This window comes from Mustelus asterias, chromosome 1 (assembly GCF_964213995.1).
Source record: "Mustelus asterias chromosome 1, sMusAst1.hap1.1, whole genome shotgun sequence".
In the NCBI taxonomy this organism is placed as follows: Eukaryota; Metazoa; Chordata; class Chondrichthyes; order Carcharhiniformes; family Triakidae; genus Mustelus; species Mustelus asterias.
The window spans coordinates 139,850,306-139,868,450 of record NC_135801.1 but is presented as its reverse complement, the minus strand read 5'-3'; the positions used below and the strand labels follow the sequence as shown (position 1 = coordinate 139,868,450).

The window sequence follows — 18,145 nt, the reverse complement described above, 5'->3', positions numbered from 1 at the left end:
TCCGTCTTTCCAAGGAGAACAACCCCAGTTTACCCAATCTCTCCTCATAGCTAAGACCCTCCATACCAGGCAACATCCTGGTAAACCTTCTCTGCACTCTCTCTAACGCCTCCACGTCCTTCTGGTAGTGTGGCGACCAGAACTGGACGCAGTACTCCAAATGTGGCCTAACCAGCGTTCTATACAGCTGCATCATCAGACTCCAGCTTTTATACTCTATACCCCGTCCTATAAAGGCAAGCATACCATATGCCTTCTTCACCACCTACTCCACCTGTGTTGCCACCTTCAAGGATTTGTGGACTTGCACACCTAGGTCCCTCTGTGTTTCTATACTCCTGATGACTCTGCCATTTATTGTATAACTCCTCCCTACGTTATTTCTTCCAAAATGCATCACTTCGCATTTATCCGGATTAAACTCCATCTGCCACCTCTCCGCCCAATTTTCCAGCCTATCTATATCCTGCTGTATTGCCCGACAATGCTCTTCGCTATCCGCAAGTCCAGCCATCTTCGTGTCATCCGCAAACTTGCTGATTACACCAGTTGCACCTTCTTCCAAATCATTTATATATATCACAAATAGCAGAGGTCCCAGTACAGAGCCCTGCGGAACACCACTGGTCACAGACCTCCAGCCGGAAAAAGACCCTTCGACCACTACCCTCTGTCTCCTATGGCCAAGCCAGTTCTCCACCCATCTAGCCACTTCTCCTTGTATCCCATGAGCCTTAACCTTCTTAACCAACCTGCCATGTGGGACTTCAAACAAACTATCAGTTTATCACCTTAAATTCAGCTGGCTGTTCCTTCAAGGTTCCAGGTTTTGAGCACATAATTGAGGCTCACATTTCAGTGACATGCTCTAAAGTGTGGTCTTTCTGATGAGATGTTAAGCAAAGGCCCTATCCTGCCTGCTTGGGTGGACACAAAACAAACCTTGGTAGAATTGAAAGGGAGTTTTCTGGATGTCCTGCCAAGGCTCATCTCTCAACATACTAACAAACATACAAAGTAGGCCATTCAGCCTCTCAAGCTTATCCACTTTTCATAAGGTCATGGTTAACCTGCTTCTAATTCCGCATTCCCATCTACCCCTGATAACCTTTGATTCCCTTGCCTAACAAGAATCTATCTACCTCCACCTTAAAAATATTCACCTCCACCATCTACTGAGACAGAGAGTTCCAAAGTCGCACAATCCTCTGTGAGAAAAAAATTCTTCTCACCTCTGTCCTAAAAGGGTGACCCCTAATTTTAAAACAGTGCCTGCTACTTCTGGACTCACCCACAAGAGTAAACATCCTTTCCATGTCCACCTTCTCAAGACCATTCAGGCTCTTATAAACTTCAATCAAGTCACCTATCACTCTTCTAAACTCCAGTGGAAATAAGCCGTCTGTTTTACCTTTCCTCATAAGATAACCCACTCATTCCAGGTATCAATCTAGTAAACCACCTCTGAACCACCTCCAACGCATTTACATCCTACCTTGAATAAGGAGGCCAAAAGTGCACACAGTATACAAAATATGATTTCAATGCCCTGTATAATTGAATTGTTTATTTATTTAATTAGTCAGCTAGTGTGTGTATTTTTTTGGCCTTTACTTTAACAGCAGTTTTTCAAGTTTAAAGTGAAAACTAGAAGTGGGCAGCAAAGGAGTCTGGGAAGGGTTTTTAAAGCGCGTGAAGTATAAAAGGTAGGCTGCAGTATACAGCGGGCAGCGTCGGGAGCGGGCAGTGGAGTGTGTGGGAAGCAGAGTGTGAGCTATAAGACTTTGGCTCACAGGGCTTAGGCTGAAAGGGCGAGTAGGGGTGAGTTTGAATTCATTTTTGCACTTTCTACCTGGTACTGGCAAGGTATCTCGAGGGGATGGGTGTGCAGGCAGTGCAATGTTCCTCTTGCACTATGTTTGAGGTGAGGGACGACGACAGTGTCCCTACTGATTACACCTGTGGGAAGTGCACCCATCTGCAGCTCCTCCAAAACCGTGTTAGGGAACTGGAGCTGGAGTTGGAGGAACTTAGGATCATCAGGGACGCAGAGATGGCCATAGACACAAGCTTTAGGAATACAGTTACTCCGAGGATTGAAAACAGATGGGTGACGGTGAGAGGGGCTGGGAGGAAGCAGTCCGTGCAGGGATCCCCGGTGGTCGTTCCCCTTAGCAACAAGTATTCCGCTTTGGATACGGTTGAGGGGGATGACATACCAGTGGGGAGCCGCAGTGAGAGGATCTCCAGCACTGTGTCCGTCTCTGTGGCTCGGGAGGGAAAGGGGGAGAGCGGGAGGGCGATAGTTATTGGGGACTCGTTAGTTAGAGGGATAGATAGGAGGTTCTGTGGCAGCAAAAGAGACTCACGGATGGTATGTTGCCTACCGGATGCCAAGGTCCGTGATGTCTCAGACCGTGTTTTCCAGATTCTGAAGGGGGAGGGGAAACAGTCACAAGTCGTGGTGCACATTGGTACCAATGACATAGGTAAGAGAAGGGACGGGGATTTAAAGCAGGAATTTCTGGAGCTGGGCTGGAAGCTGAGAGCCAAGACGAAACATGTGGTCATCTCTGGTACGTTGCCGGTACCACGTGATAGCGAGTTGAGGAACAGGGAGAGAGTGCAGTTAAATATGTGGTTGCAGGGATGGTGTAGGAGGGAGGGTTTCAGATACGTGGATAATTGGAACACGTTCTGGGGAAGGTGGGACCTGTACAAACAGGACGGGGTGCACCTGAACCAGAGGGGCACCAATATCCTCGGAGGGAAATTTGTTACGGCTCTTCAGGGGGGTTTAAACTAATTTGTCAGGGGAGTGGGAAAGGGAGTTGTAGTCCAGAAGTCAGTGAGGGTGGTGAGGTATTGGGGAAGGTATCAGGGTCAAGGGTGGGTACTGGTAGACAGGAAGGTGGGTTGAAGTGTGTCTACTTCAATGCAAGGAGCATCCGGAACAAGGTAGATGAACTTGGGGCGTGGATTGGTACTTGGGACTACGATGTTGTGGCCATTACGGAGACGTGGGTAGAACAAGGACAGGAATGGTTGTTGGACGTTCCGGGGTATAGATGTTTCACGAAGTGTAGGGAAGCTGGTAAAAGAGGTGGAGGAGTGGCATTGTTAATCAAGGATAGTTTAACGGCTGCGGAAAGGCACTTCGTGGGGGATCTGCACACTGAGGTAATATGGGCTGAAGTTAGAAATAGGAAAGGAGCGGTCACGTTGCTAGGAGTTTACTATAGGCCCCCAAATAGTAATAGAGATGTGGAGGAAGAAATTGCTAAGCAGATTATGGATATGTGTGGGGGTCACAGGGTAGTTGTCATGGGGGACTTTAACTTTCCAAATATTGATTGGAACCTTTGTAGGTCAAATAGTTTGGATGGGGCAGTTTTTGTGCAGTGTGTGCGGGAGGGTTTCCTGACACAATATGTGGATGGGCCGACTAGAGGTGAGGCCACATTGGATTTGGTACTGGGAAATGAACCGGGCCAAGTGTTAGATTTGGTTGTGGGAGAGCAATTTGGAGATAGTGACCACAATTCGGTGTCTTTTGTTATTGCAATGGAGAGGGATAGGGCCGTACGGCAGGGCAAGGTTTACAATTGGGGGAGGGGTAATTATGATGCGATTAGGCAAGAATTAGGGGGCATAAGTTGGGAACAGAAACTGTCAGAGAAAGGAACTAATGAAAAGTGGAATTTTTTCAAGGAACAAATACTGGATGTCCTTGATAGGTATGTTCCTGTCAGGCAGGGAGGAAATGGCCGAGTGAGGGAACCATGGTTCACAAAAGAGGTGGAATGTCTTGTGAAAAGGAAGAGGGAAGCTTATGTCGGGATGAGGAAACAAGGTTCAGATGGCTCGATTGAGGGTTACAAGTTAGCAAGGAACGAGCTGAAAAAGGGGCTTAGGAGAGCTAGGAGGGGACATGAGAAGTCCTTGGCGGGTCGGATCAAGGAAAACCCCAAGGCTTTTTACTCTTATGTGAGGAATAAAAGAATGACCAGGGTGAGGTTAGGGCCGGTCAAGGACAGTAGTGGGAACTTGTGTATGGAGTCAGTAGAGATAGGCGAGGTGATGAATGAATACTTTTCTTCAGTGTTCACCAAGGAGAGGGGCCATGTTTTTGAGGAAGAGAAGGTGTTACAGGCTAATAGGCTGGAGGAAATAGATGTTCGGAGGGAGGATGTCTTGGCAGTTTTGAATAAACTGAAGGTCGATAAGTCCCTTGGGCCTGATGAAATGTATCCTAGGATTCTTTGGGAGGCAAGGGATGAGATTGCAGAGCCTTTGGCGTTGATCTTTGGGTCCTCGCTGTCCACGGGGATGGTGCCAGAGGACTGGAGAATGGCGAATGTTGTTCCTCTGTTTAAGAAAGGGAATAGAAATGACCCTGGTAATTATAGACCGGTTAGTCTTACTTCGGTGGTTGGTAAATTGATGGAAAGGGTCCTTAGGGATGGGATTTACGACCATTTAGAAAGATGCGGATTAATCCGAGATAGTCAGCACGGATTCGTGAAGGGCAAGTCGTGCCTCACAAATTTGATAGAATTTTTTGAGGAGGTAACTAAGTGTGTTGATGAAGGTAGGGCAGTTGATGTCATATACATGGATTTTAGTAAGGCGTTTGATAAGGTCCCCCATGGTCGGCTTATGATGAAAGTGAGGAGGTGTGGGATAGAGGGAAAGTTGGCCGATTGGATAGGTAACTGGCTGTCTGACCGAAGACAGAGGGTGGTGGTCGATGGAAAATTTTCGGATTGGAGGCAGGTTGCTAGCGGTGTGCCGCAGGGATCAGTGCTTGGTCCTCTGCTCTTTGTGATTTTTATTAATGACTTAGAGGAGGGGGCTGAAGGGTGGATCAGTAAATTTGCTGATGACACCAAGATTGGTGGAGTAGTGGATGAGGTGGAGGGCTGTTGTAGGCTGCAAAGAGACATAGATAGGATGCAAAGCTGGGCTGAAAAATGGCAAATGGAGTTTAACCCTGATAAATGTGAGGTGATTCATTTTGGTAGGACTAATTTAAATGTGGATTACAGGGTCAAAGGTAGGGTTCTGAAGACTGTGGAGGAACAGAGAGATCTTGGGGTCCATATCCACAGATCTCTAAAGGTTGCCACTCAAGTGGATAGAGCTGTGAAGAAGGCCTGCAGTGTGTTAGCTTTTATTAACAGGGGGTTGGAGTTTAAGAGCCGTGGGGTTATGCTGCAACTGTACAGGACCTTGGTGAGACCACATTTGGAATATTGTGTGCAGTTCTGGTCACCTCACTATAGGAAGGATGTGGAAGCGCTGGAAGGAGTGCAGAGGAGATTTACCAGGATGCTGCCTGGTTTGGAGGGTAGGTCATATGAGGAAAGGTTGAGGGAGCTAGGGCTATTCTCTCTGGAGCGGAGGAGGCTGAGGGGAGACTTAATAGAGGTGTATAAAATGATGAAGGGGATAGATAGAGTGAACGTTCAAAGACTATTTCCTCGGGTGGATGGAGCTATTACAAGGGGGCATAACTATAGGGTTCGTGGTGGGAGATACAGGAAGGATATCAGAGGTAGGTTCTTTACGCAGAGAGTGGTTGGGGTGTGGAATGGACTGCCTGCAGTGATAGTGGAGTCAGACACTTTAGAAACATTTAAGCGGTTATTGGATAGGCACATGGAGCACACCAGGATGATAGGGAGTGGGATAGCTTGATCTTGGTTTCAGATAAAGCTCGGCACAACATCGTGGGCCGAAGGGCCTGTTCTGTGCTGTACTGTTCTATGTTCTATAACCCTAACTTAAGTATAACATCCTTACTTTCCTGTTCAATTCCTCTCAATAAAGGATAGCATTGCATTAGCCTTCATAATTACTTGCTGTCCTATCATACTGACTTTTAGCAACTCATGCACGAGAACACCTCAATCCTTCTGCACCTTGGAATTTTGCAGTCTTTCTCCATTTATGTAATACTCCACTTTTTTATTCCACCACCACCATCGGGAACATCCTTCCTGCATCTACCCGGTCTAGTCCTGTTAGAATCTTATAAGTTTCTGAGATCATAGAATCCCTACAGTGCAGAAGGAGAGCAGTCAGTGTGTCAGGATTTCCACACACATCTTGGGTCAAATGTCCAATCTCCAATGACTGGGCCACTGACCTTTTTTGTTCATTTATGAGATGTGGGCATCACTAGCTAGCATTTATTGCCCTTCACTAACTGCCCTCCATTTGAGAGTCACACGTAGGCCAGACCAGGTAAGGACAGCAGATTTCCTTCCCTAAAAGGACATTAGTGAAGCAGATGGGTTTTTCACAACAATCAACAATTGTGTCATGGTATCATTAGACTTCTTTCAAGTTCAAATTTCATCATCTGCCATGGTCCCCAGATCTTGCCCTGTCTCTCCAGTGACTATACCAGCACGCTACAGCCTCCCCTGTGAAGTGCTTTGAAATGCCACAACAGGTGCTACACAAGTTAAAGTTCTTTGTTTTACAGTGGCGGATAGTGGTACAGCACCACACTGTGGTGAGACAGAAGCTCACACATTCCAAACCTTATCTGCGGTGTCACTCAGCAGGAGTGGGAAAATAGGAAAAAGGGGAAAGTCCACAACAGGCATTACAAAATGCTACTGGAAGAATCTTGGCAGAAAAATTAAATACAGCATAAAAAGATTATTTTATCTTGGATGAGAGAGAATACATTCAGAATGGTCGGGTAACGGATCCAAACTTTGCTGCTGGAGACTTTTTCAAAATTGATGGCTAAGTTTCAAACCGCAGACCACAGTATAACAGCATGTGGATGGCATGTAAAATGTCATAAACAGTGTGACTCAATGTGATTCAAGCCAAAGATCTTCACACACACAAAAAAACCACTGGTCACATATCAGCCGTTAAGTTCACAATGATGTCCATAATTGGTTAGACTGGTACCTCGAATAAAAATAGCACAGGTATAAATCAACTCTCCCAGGCTGCGGAGACTCTGTACCAACGTAAGATGACTTCCACTTCTATCTTTCAAAAGGTCACCAGCTTTAATGCATTGCAACAAATCATCAGATTGTGTATTCAAACCAGAGTCTGACGAACCCTTAAAAAGAAAAGGAAAGAGTAAGTGAACAATTATAGCTTTATTATTTTTACATTATTGAAGAGCTATTCCACAGATGAAAGTCAGCAGGCTTCACTGACAAGTATTTTTTTAACCAACTATAATACATTATACATCTCATTAACTGATTATAGAGCAACCTTCTAAACAATACTGAGTGTCACCCTCACACGAATAAGGAAAATTAAAGCAATAGATCCAGAAACTGTTTTTTCAATCTGTAGAATAAAAAAGACCATTTCATTATTTTACCAGCTTCTAATGATTAAATCAATTCCAATCTTGTTTTTCCATTGAGTTATATTGCATTGTTCTCTAAATTATTTTTTAAAAACCGGTTATTTAAGAATGTGGGTTTCCCCAGCATGCTGCAGTGAATCGGTGAGACGCATGTTCCACCAACCTTACCCTCCCTGGGATTTACAAAATGCTCCAAACACCAAAACATCCACAATTTAGATTATTAGCAATCTGCAGCTTGTCAATGTTGTCAACATTTGAAAATTGCCTTCTCCTGTGACTGGTTCTGGGAGAGCCACCTGTACATATATGTGGAGAATAATATGAAATGCACACCCTATTTAGGTTATCACCACAGAAACGCTCATTCTTCAATATTCAAATCACTGACACATTTATTTTCTGTGACAATACCTGCAATTACCTTTAATATTTAAGGCATGATTATGTAACAGCTGCATGGAACAAAGATTTTCACATTTACAGTTTACAAGATAATATACCAACTCAGTGCTTTCCATTAACCAAGCCTAACTGTCTGTTCTTGTCATAAATTAGGCAACAGAAGCCTCATGGAACAGGCTGTGCACATCCTTTCTAACCAGGGCCTGGCCTGAACACCAGAGCTTTGAAATCCATTCTCATTGACATCTTTGATTAACCATGAATATCTATCCATGTCCTCTTGTACCAGCCTGAATCAAAGGAAGAAGAGTGATATAACACAGTGCTGGCAAATATCTTCAAGTCCCTCACTACATCACCAGTATAATTGGCCAGAAGCTAAAGGGACTTCACGAAGCATCTATCCTATGTCAACAAAAACCCTCAAGGACAAACATTTCAGGTTAATAGAGTAATTCTGTAACCCAATTAATGACTTTTCATCATTTTGAAATAATTTTAAACAACTGGTGAAAAATCACACATTCTACTGTAGTCGGTGTAGTTACTCTTTTTTGGACCTATTTGGCTGCTGTGTCATTTTGGTTTTCAAGTAAAAACTAACAGCTTTTAAGCCCGAGTCCTGCATTATATCAGTGCATTTTTATCTGCTATCTTGAGAAAACCAGGAGTACAAAATTTGCAGCTCGTGTCATTTCCATACACACTTCAACCATAAAACCACTTACAGTTCACCCGAAGGCTCGCCTTGCCAGAATATTTGAGCTTCAGTTCATCGATAGTGCTTGCCTCAGAAATGGACTTTTGGATTGAGCACATGTTGAGGGATTCGCTAAAGTGTGGGACAGCTGCTGCAAAGAATCAATGGGGAGAGCCCACTTTCTGAATATCATGGCACTTAAGTACACTGAGGGATTTGAATCTGTGTAAAACCTTTCGGATGTAAACACCAGAGAATGTTTGTCACGAAACGTCAATGTACATTGTAAATGTAACCTGTAATTCTAAGTATAGTGTGGCAACGTAGAATGCCAAGTCCTGTATGGAAAGAAACTGATCTGCTTTTCATTTAATGTTAAATTTGAACCATTATCTACTGTACCTTAAATTTATGAATAAAGTATATTTTTGGGAAAAAATCTATTGCGTTGAGCATGATTAAAAATTAACTGGAGGACCGTTGGCACAGTGCCTAGCACTGCTGCCTTACGGTGCCATGGACCTGGGTTTGATTCTCGGCTTGGGTCACTGTCTGTGTGGAGTTTGCACATCCTCCCCGTATCTGCCTGGGTTTCCTCCCACAGTCCAAAGGTGTGTGGGTTAGGTGGATTGGCCATGCTAAATTGCCCCGTAGTGTCAGCCGGACTAGCTAGGGCAAATGCATGGAGTTATGGCGATAGGGCCTGGGTGGGATTATGGTCGGTGCAGACTCGATGGGCTGAATGACCTCCTTCTGCACTGTAGGGTTCTATGACCACCTGCCTATGACCACACATTTACCATAATTCTCCACAGAACTAAAATCTAATTTTTATTTTCCAATGTTCTCACAAACAAAGGAGGGAGGATTTTCCACATTCCCCCGTGGTGTGTCTCTCAGTGATGGGAGATGGCCGGAGGTGGTATCCGCTGCCGTCAATGGGATTTTCCACTGAATCCGCCCCACGCTGCCAGGAAATCCGCGACCGGGATTTGCTGTCACCGGGACCAGAGGATCCCACCGGCGGGAAGAGCCAGAAAACCCCAGCATAAGAGTCTGAAAGCAGTTTCCCTTTCATTTAGTTTTCTAAACAACAAAAGTAAATCCACTCAAACTACACAGATTGACTTTTACTAGAAGATATTCTGGAGCAACAAAATAATTCTAAAGGTTTAAAACAACTTGTGCTATGGTGGAAATTATACTACTGTCATTACTGCCAAAATAATCCAAATAAAACATAAAAAGAATCACATCTGCCCGGCTTTTACAACACGTTTCTGTTATCGCTGACGGATCATTCACTTCTATCTAATAGTATAAACTGGCTGCTTGGGATCCTTATGTCCAAGAGGAACATTATAAAAAGCTCCCACCTTCACAGCATTGTGGGTGACCCTACACAACATGGACTGCAGTGGTTCAAGGGGGCAGGTCACCACCACCTCCACAAGGGTAAATAAGTATGGTTAATAATAACTCTGGCCTAGACAGCGGCTCCCATATCCCGTGAAGGAGTAAAAACAACACAGCCACACATCATTGTGAACTATGGGCAGTGAAAAAGACCTCATGTACTTTGGAGAGGCACAGTATTAGCATTAAAGCATCTTCCAAAGCCCACACAGAGAGCAAAGAAGTGTTTCTCAGAATAGCCAAACGTAGATAATGAATTGGCGGATTAGAATTACTCATATTCAGTGGAGTCAGCTATTCCCTTAAACAGTCTATTCAAAATCCCAAACAATAAAAAGCCCGTGTGTTCAGGACTGCATCTCCATGTCCTGCACATGTTCTCCTTCAAACTGTCCAATTCAACAGTAGGCGAGATGATGTTGAGTTTGATCTGTAAACTGTTTTATTCAACAGTAGGCATAAACAGACCAAGAACAGTGCCCATCATTAGAAACACTTAATACAATAGCTACAACAGCTTTTCACATGAGATTGTAAAGTGCACCACTGTAGCGTTATCTTAACATAACAACATGAACCATCCCAACCAGGGCATAGGTTCTTCTTTCTTTGTGTTCAGGGTTTTAAATAATTCTCTCAAAGATCCCCCCAGAGATCAAAGAAGGTTTTCAACATGCAGATGCAGTCTTTCTCTGAATAACCAAACATTGTTTGGGTCTCGGAAAAGCATCCTCACATCTCACACTGTAATCAACAATCATTCGCTGACCTCAACACGAGGTTGGCTTGGGAAACTAATTGCCTCAGGCAAGCTTTTTTCTAAAATAAAATGTGTAGCACAGGCTACGCACACATCCTTTCCATGAAAAAATGGGCAAAGAATCTTGAACCACAGCAATCAGCAATTAATCTCTAGCTGCTTTCCACACTTACTTTGTCTCTTAGTATGCGAAGTGCAGCATCAATCTTATCCAGCTGATTACTAGCCAGCCATAGCACACATTGCAAGTAGATAAGTTGATCAACTGCCTGAATAAACACTGGGTCATGGATGCTCTGATATATCATTCTCCATAATTTCACCATATCCAGTCCATCAAAATGTTTACCATAAGCTTCCAATCCTATTAATAAAGAAATGCAAAAAATCATGAAACACCAAGTGAGCAAGATTTCATTATTACAATTCCTATATTATTAAAACACTTGGGTCAAGCAGGAAACAGAGAAAGAAGTCCATTTATATTATGTAGCACACTGTAAAATGGAATAATTTGATTTGCAGCAAGGGATGTACTTTAAAGAAACCTCGCCAAATTTTATACAACACCGCAAAGAAGCATTCAACATTCATCCAGTTCCAAAGCAGCCCCACAAGAAACATTGAAATCACTGGAGGCGGCTGGTGGGATGTGCTCCACAGGAGGGGTTTTTTAAAAATGTGAAGACTAAGTCATCATATACTTGTGCACCTTAGGTGGACTAGCTCAAGGCCAGTAATTGGTGTTAGCCTTGACCCAGTTCTGGCACTCAAGCCATCAGGGGTTGAGAGTTCAAGACACCCACCAGAAGTTTGAGCACATCACCTAGGCTGACATTTTAGGTCCGTACTGAGGGAATGCTGCATTGTCAGAGATTCTGTCTCTTGAATGAAATTCTAAATCAAGCATCACCTCTCCATTCTGAGTGAAGATAAATAAAAACATTGTGGCACTCCTCCTGAGCATCTGTTTCATTGCTCTTTGTGCAAATTGGCTGCCCTCTTTCCCTAAAAATGCAACACATAGTCACACTTCAAAATTGGTTATAATGTGCTTTGGCACATCTGGAAGTTGTGAATGATGTTTTTTTTTCCTTCAGTTTCTTCTCAAAGGTACATAGATGAACACAGGTGAATGCAGGTGTAATTTCTTGAAGGTGGAATATCATATGGTAATAAAGAATTGTTTAAGATTTCAGTGGCTTATTATATCAAAAACATATTCAGTGGTTTAATTGAGGGAGAAGCAGTAGTAGTCATTTATTACAATTGCATATGCCTGTGATGCAATTATAACATTTGCATTAGAATGCATCGGTTTGCACACAAGCCTAAAATAATTTTTTCACTGAGTCAATGCCCCTTTCACATCTGAAGATAAGGTAACTTGAAGAAACAATCAAGTCACAACATCTCCTTTGGGGGTGGTGTAGAATGGAAACTATAAAGGCAAGCATAGTGGCTACAGCAAACTTACAACCAATCCACCACACAAAGTTTAAAACTTACCTCGGACAAGTCCCTCATACACCAAGGAGTTATCATTTTGATTGATGTCAGACAATCCAAGACTTAAAACAACTGTATTGTACAAAACGGTCAGTTCCAAGGGAATGCTGGGTATCGTTGCGGGCAATCCTGCGCAAAGATTGATATGTATATCAATGAAAGGAAAGGTTACCTTTCTGATGAGCCATTAGACACCAGAACATTTAGCCATTGCACTGGCAATGAAGCATAACAAAGCATCTCACTAAAATACTGCAACACTGGACTCTACTACATGAGTGATTCCACACATGGAGAAAGATCTGACTTCAAATAGCTCCACACACAAGATGTCAAGCGGTCAGTCAGTTGAACAAATAGAGGGCGAGAAACACACAAATCAATCAATCAGAGGCACATTCTCCAGTAGACAGTTAGTTTACCATCTGTGGTAGAAAGCATCAAGAGTGCATTACTAAGGATGAGTCACGAGGGGACCTAGGTTCAAGGTGAGGGGCAGGAGGTTTAGGGGGGGATGTGAGAAAAAACTTTTTTACCCAGAGGGTGGTGACGGTCTAGGATGCACTGCCTGGGAGGGTGGTAGAGGCGGGTTGCCTCATATCCTTTAAAAAATACCTGGATGCGCACTTGGCACATCATTACATTCAAGGCTATGGGCCAAGTACTGGTAATTGGGATTAGGTGAGAGGCCAGGTGTTTCTCGCATGTCAGTGCAGACTTGATGGGCGGAAGGGCCTCTCCTGCACCGTATGATTCCATGAAATTACCATGAAGACAAACAGTTAGAAGTAGCTAGCATGGGTTTCAAAAGGAACAATTGTGAAAACCTTATAAAGTCCTTTGATGGGAAAAATGCAATGGAAGTGGGATTTGATAAAGCTTCCTTTACCAGGCTAACATTCAACATTGAGGCACCAGCTCTGCTGGACAGGGCATGTCAGGTGTATGTCTGACACCAGGTTCCCAAAACAACCGTTGTACTCAGGACTCCTCCCAGGAGAATAGTTTTAGGGATGTCCTCAAAAGCATCCATGAAGAGATCAAGCTTTCCCGTCAACTCCAATGACTCCGTCGCTTGTGACTGACCAAAGCGAAGGCTTATTCAGGAAGCTCCGCTGTTGGGAGCACACAGAGGCAAAGTCAAGACGTCGGAGAGAGTGCACAAACTTCCACCAACACAAAACCATAAGACCTCAGATAGAGAACAGTCTGTAGTATTGGGCTGCATATCACCGCAAAGACATTAAAGTTTCAGAGAAGCTGTAATACATAACTTATTCCTGGGACTCTGGTTGATATGGGGAAATGCTAATGTAAATTATATAGATAAAAGCACGGTTTTCAGTAGTCAGGGGGATCAAGAATAAAGGACCCTAGATATTAAATGGGACAGAGGTGGAACAGAGGGCAGGAGGTTGTCAAACTCAGAGGTTGTCCAGGTTTAGTGATTGAGGCAGAAACAAAGTCATCATTAAAGGTCATTAAAGGTTAAATAGAGAGCTGGATGAAGGGATATGGGAACAGGAGGGATAAACAGGTCTATTTCCAACTCCGTAACATCACTCAACTCCACTCATGCTTCAGCTGACCTGTTGCTGAAAATTTCATCCATGCCTTTGTTACTGTTAGACTTGACTGTTTCAATGCACCACTCGTTATCTTCCCTTGTTCTACTCTCCCTAACCTTCTGCTGCCTGTGTCCCAACTCCAATTAATTCCTGTACACCCATTACTACCATCTTCATTGATCTCTTGGGTAAGCATCACCACAATATTAAAATTCTCATCCTTGTTTAAAAACCCTCCAAGGCCTTGCCCCACTCCTTCCCTCTCTCTGTAATCTCCTCCAGTCAGAAATATTGCACTACTCTAACCCTGGCCTCTTGTGCATCCTAATTCACACTGGTGGTCATGCCTTCACCTGTTAAGGCCTTTTTTCCTGACACTCCCTTCATAAGCCTCTCTGCGTCTGTCTCTCTTTCCTCATTTAAGATGCTTCTGAAAACTCCTTTGGACAAGCTTTTGGTCATCTGACCTAATAGCTCCTAATGTGGCTCCATATCAAATTTTGCTTCATAATGTTTTTGGGAGGACTTTGTGATATTGAATACATTAAAGGTGTTATATAATTGTTGCTGTAGTGAATTCTATATATTTCTACATCCATGAAAGATATAAATATAAATGTTCAAGATAGTTAGATATGTATAATATGGATATTAATACAATTAAACAAGCCCCAATGAATGGTAATATCAATAAATGAAAATACCTTGGATTTTTTCCAGTAATTTTCTGAAAGAAACATGGCTCTGTCGCAAGATGTCTCTTCTCCGATGTACAATAAGGGTAGAAATATTCTGGCAGGGGAGAAACAAGATGGCATTGTACAGAATAAACCCTGTGCAGTAATGTAAAGATAAAAGTTTCAAGGTGGAAAGGATACATGGAATGTATTATCATGAGGGTTCTCGTGACCGTTTGCCATAACCATTAAAACACTTAACGGAAACATTTCCACAGCTGCTTAAACAACCTAATGGCACAATATTCCATTAGCAAGTTGCATCTATCCAATTGCTGCTTTTGTCATTCTTCGTTATGTCAGCTTTGCAATTTATTTCTCGGATGACAGCCAACTATCAAAAAGCTGAGACCAAAGGAAAATCATAGATTTGCTCAATACTGATAATTTTACCAGAAAATGTATCTTTACTACCAAGCTGCGATTTGTCAGCTAAGGGTGGTGTATTGATAAAAGGTATTACATCATAGACTGGTCAGATTCATTGTTGATTTCCCACAGTGGCTGGTTTTTCCAGCTATCATTTCATTACAGTTGATTTATGCACATGCTCAATTTTAATTGCTTCATCTCTCGGGACTGTACCTCCAGCTCTCCGGAATTCTCTCCCTAAACCTTTCTACCTATCCCTTCTCCTTTACGATGCTCCTTAAGATTTCTCTCTTTGACAAAACTATTGTTCACCTGTACTAATATTTCATGTGGCTTGGTGTCCAATTTTGTTTGAGAACGTTCCTGTGAATTTCCTGGGGGCATTTCACAACATTAACATATAAATGCAAGTTGTTGTTCATGTTCTGGTGATTTTATTACGTATTGATCATTGAATTACTGCAATTTTATATATATTTCTATATATTGAATGTTGAATCACAGAAACTTACCAATAGCTTCTAGAGGAGCAGGGGCACTTGGACAGCAACTTCCTGATTTCCATGCTCAACTAAATGTGGTTGCCAGGAGTTGGCACTGATCTACTCTTTAATAACGATTGACTGGTGATAGACTCACTTTTTAAACCACAAAATCCTTATTGCAAGAGCTTGGTTGTGCGAGGACAATGCATCAATAACTCACCATACTCTGGTCTAATAATTATTTCCAACCCCGTTATGGAATCTTTTACAGATTAATTTGGTGTGCATCTTGCTCTTTTACCCTCTTGCATCCCACAACGCCCTATAGCCAGAGTCAAGACTCCACCTAAAGTCACTGAATGCTTTTGTCTCTTTGCATACAAATTGGAAGGGGGTAGGAAGTTGGAGTCGATGAGGGGAAAGGAGTGGAGTGGGCAAAGACACTCACATTGGGAGGGAGAATTGTCTAAAAGCAAAATACTTCAGATGCTGGAAGTCTGAAATAAAAGCAGAAAACGGAAAAGTCAGCAGGTCTTGTGGCATTTCTGGAGAAATAGAATTAACATTTTGAGTCTGAATGGCTTAGCGCTGAAGAGGTAGAAAAGAGAAGGGGTGGAGCAGGTGGAATAAAATAGGTCAGGCATAGGTGGGAGCTTGGCAGAGATTTGACAAAGATTTCATGGACTCATGGCAAAGGAAGTGGTAATGACAGTGTTAAAGACTAAGGCAGATACTAATAGTGGCAAAAATAAAATAATACCAAAAGAGAAAATGCTGGAAAATCTCAGCAGGTCTGGCAGCATCTGTAAGGAGAGAAAAGAGCTGATGTTTCGAGTCCAGATGACCCTTTGTCAAAGCTGGTAGTGGCATATAGGTCAGATAGCAAAATGCATTAATTGCAGAACAAGGGTCAGCACTCTCTAAAAGCAAAATGTAAGAACAAGTTACAGACTGACCCTGTGGGGAGGGGGGGGAATATATATATATATATCATAATGGAGGGTAGAGTTCATGGTCTGAAGTTGTTGAACTCAATGTTACATTCAGAAGGCTGCAAAATGCCTGACCCAAAGATGAGGTGCTGTTCCTCGAGTTTGTGTTGGGTTTCACTACAAGGAGAATGGTCTGTTAGTCAGGTCCTGAGGCTGGAAGTGAACCCGAATCTTAGGCATTGACCAACAAAATGGTACAATTTTTTTAAAAAATCCAATTCAATCAAATCAAGTCCAATTCAGAGTCTCAACAAGTTGAGACATTCCCGATCCAAGCTGACAAGACAGGGCTCTCACCTCCTGTCGTGGCCTTGATCTACATGATCCAAGCTGATTGGAGTAGGTATTGCACCTCCTCCAAGGCTTGATCTCATTTGCATCTTAGCCAAAAGGCCGAGATGCCGCTTTTAAAAATTGCTTCAAATGAAGCTAAAATGTAACCTAATGACTTCAACCAAATACAGCATGTCGATACTACACTTGATCTTAGCCAAAAGGCCGAGAAGCGAAAAATGGATGAACTGGTGAGCAATTCTTGTTGCGAAATGAGAGAAACCCAAGTGAACTTCATCTCCACGTCCCCAAGGGTCACATTAACATCAGACTTGGAAAGTTTCACTCGTTTTGCTTTTAAACGACAGCATTTTAATTTAGGATAAAGGCTGCAAAAGTACGTGCGAATTTCATCTGAGTCAGTTCAGTAAAATCAAATGAAGCGCGCGAATCCTGCTGGCTGAGCAACGCCAAAACCCGTTGTTACCTTCAGCTGGGCCACTAAGTTGCAGTTTTCTTCAGTCCACATCTGCAAACAGCTGCTTCCAGCGGTGCTGCCCATCACCGCCAGCAGCTCAGAACCCACAGTAACAACCGGGTGGAACCCTGCTACAGTGAACAGGAAGTCCCGCCTCCCCACTCTGTCCAATGGGAAGCCACATTGCTGACATAGCTCCTTCACTCATTGGTTACGGACACGCCAATCAAGAACAAACAGGCGGAGTTGCAGCTTTGGGTTGGAGAGCGCGGGAAACAGAGGCTCTGCTCATTCTCCTTACTGCCAATAGCTTACCTACTGTGTTTACATCCTTCTTCAACCACCAATACAACTTTGAGGGTTATATTACTTCCCTTTTAGCCTAAGTCTAAAGTCTTACGGCATCGCTGAAACTAGAAAGTTACGTTCCTTTTTTTAAAAAAATCGCACTAAGTTTTCTTTCATTTAAAAAAAATAGCATTAAGTATTGCCCCAACAAATATACCTTTAACGTCAGCTTCACTTTTCTTTTGGCATTCTGTCGCAATCACAATTGGCCAAATATTCTCTGGGTCTGAAATCGGAATTCATCCTCTATTCTCACTCCCTTCCTCCTCTTAACACCTCGCACCTCCACAGTAATCCTATTAAGTACAATCCTCAAGAACGAATACTACTCCAATAACCCAGACTTCTCAATCAACAGAAATCAATACAATTCCGAATTGGAAGCCTTTTGACAACAGAATGCAGTCAGAGGGCCTCCACCATCTATGTTGCCTCGGGAACTTGTAGTATCCTTTTTTATTGAAGCAATGGACTGGATCATTCGGGCCATTGAGTCCCTGCAGGCTCTCTGCACAGCAATCTAATCAGCCCCATTTTATTCACTGTATCCCTATAACCCAAATTCACCATACCCACAGGGCAGCTCTGGCTCCAAAGAGACAATCCCATTTCCTAACCTAACCTTGTAACTAAACTCCTTCATCAAATCCTTCTGATAAATCTCCTCTTCACCCTTTAGAGGACCCTCACATCCTTTCTAAAGTGTGGTGACCAAAACTGGGGTTGGCACAATGGCAGTGGTTAG

At 43.1% G+C, this 18,145-nt stretch overlaps 1 protein-coding gene and 1 non-coding gene across 2 annotated transcripts in view; both read right to left on the bottom strand.

The window, feature by feature from the left end:
• fancg (FA complementation group G) overlaps positions 1-17,204 on the bottom strand; it is a 38,915-nt gene extending 21,711 nt beyond the window's left edge. Inside the window, exons 1-5 of the mRNA XM_078241539.1 lie at positions 17,062-17,204; positions 14,420-14,507; positions 12,148-12,276; positions 10,812-11,002; positions 6,937-7,096 (exon numbers count right to left, since the gene is read on the bottom strand). Coding sequence (XP_078097665.1) covers positions 6,937-7,096; positions 10,812-11,002; positions 12,148-12,276; positions 14,420-14,507; positions 17,062-17,136 — 643 coding nt within the window. The 5' untranslated portion in view covers positions 17,137-17,204. The remainder of the gene's footprint in view (positions 1-6,936; positions 7,097-10,811; positions 11,003-12,147; positions 12,277-14,419; positions 14,508-17,061) is intronic.
• On the bottom strand, positions 16,620-16,811 carry LOC144501950 (U2 spliceosomal RNA). Its single transcript, XR_013499227.1, has one exon. It is a non-coding gene; the product is annotated as a U2 spliceosomal RNA (small nuclear RNA).
• Positions 17,205-18,145: the final 941 nt, after the last annotated feature.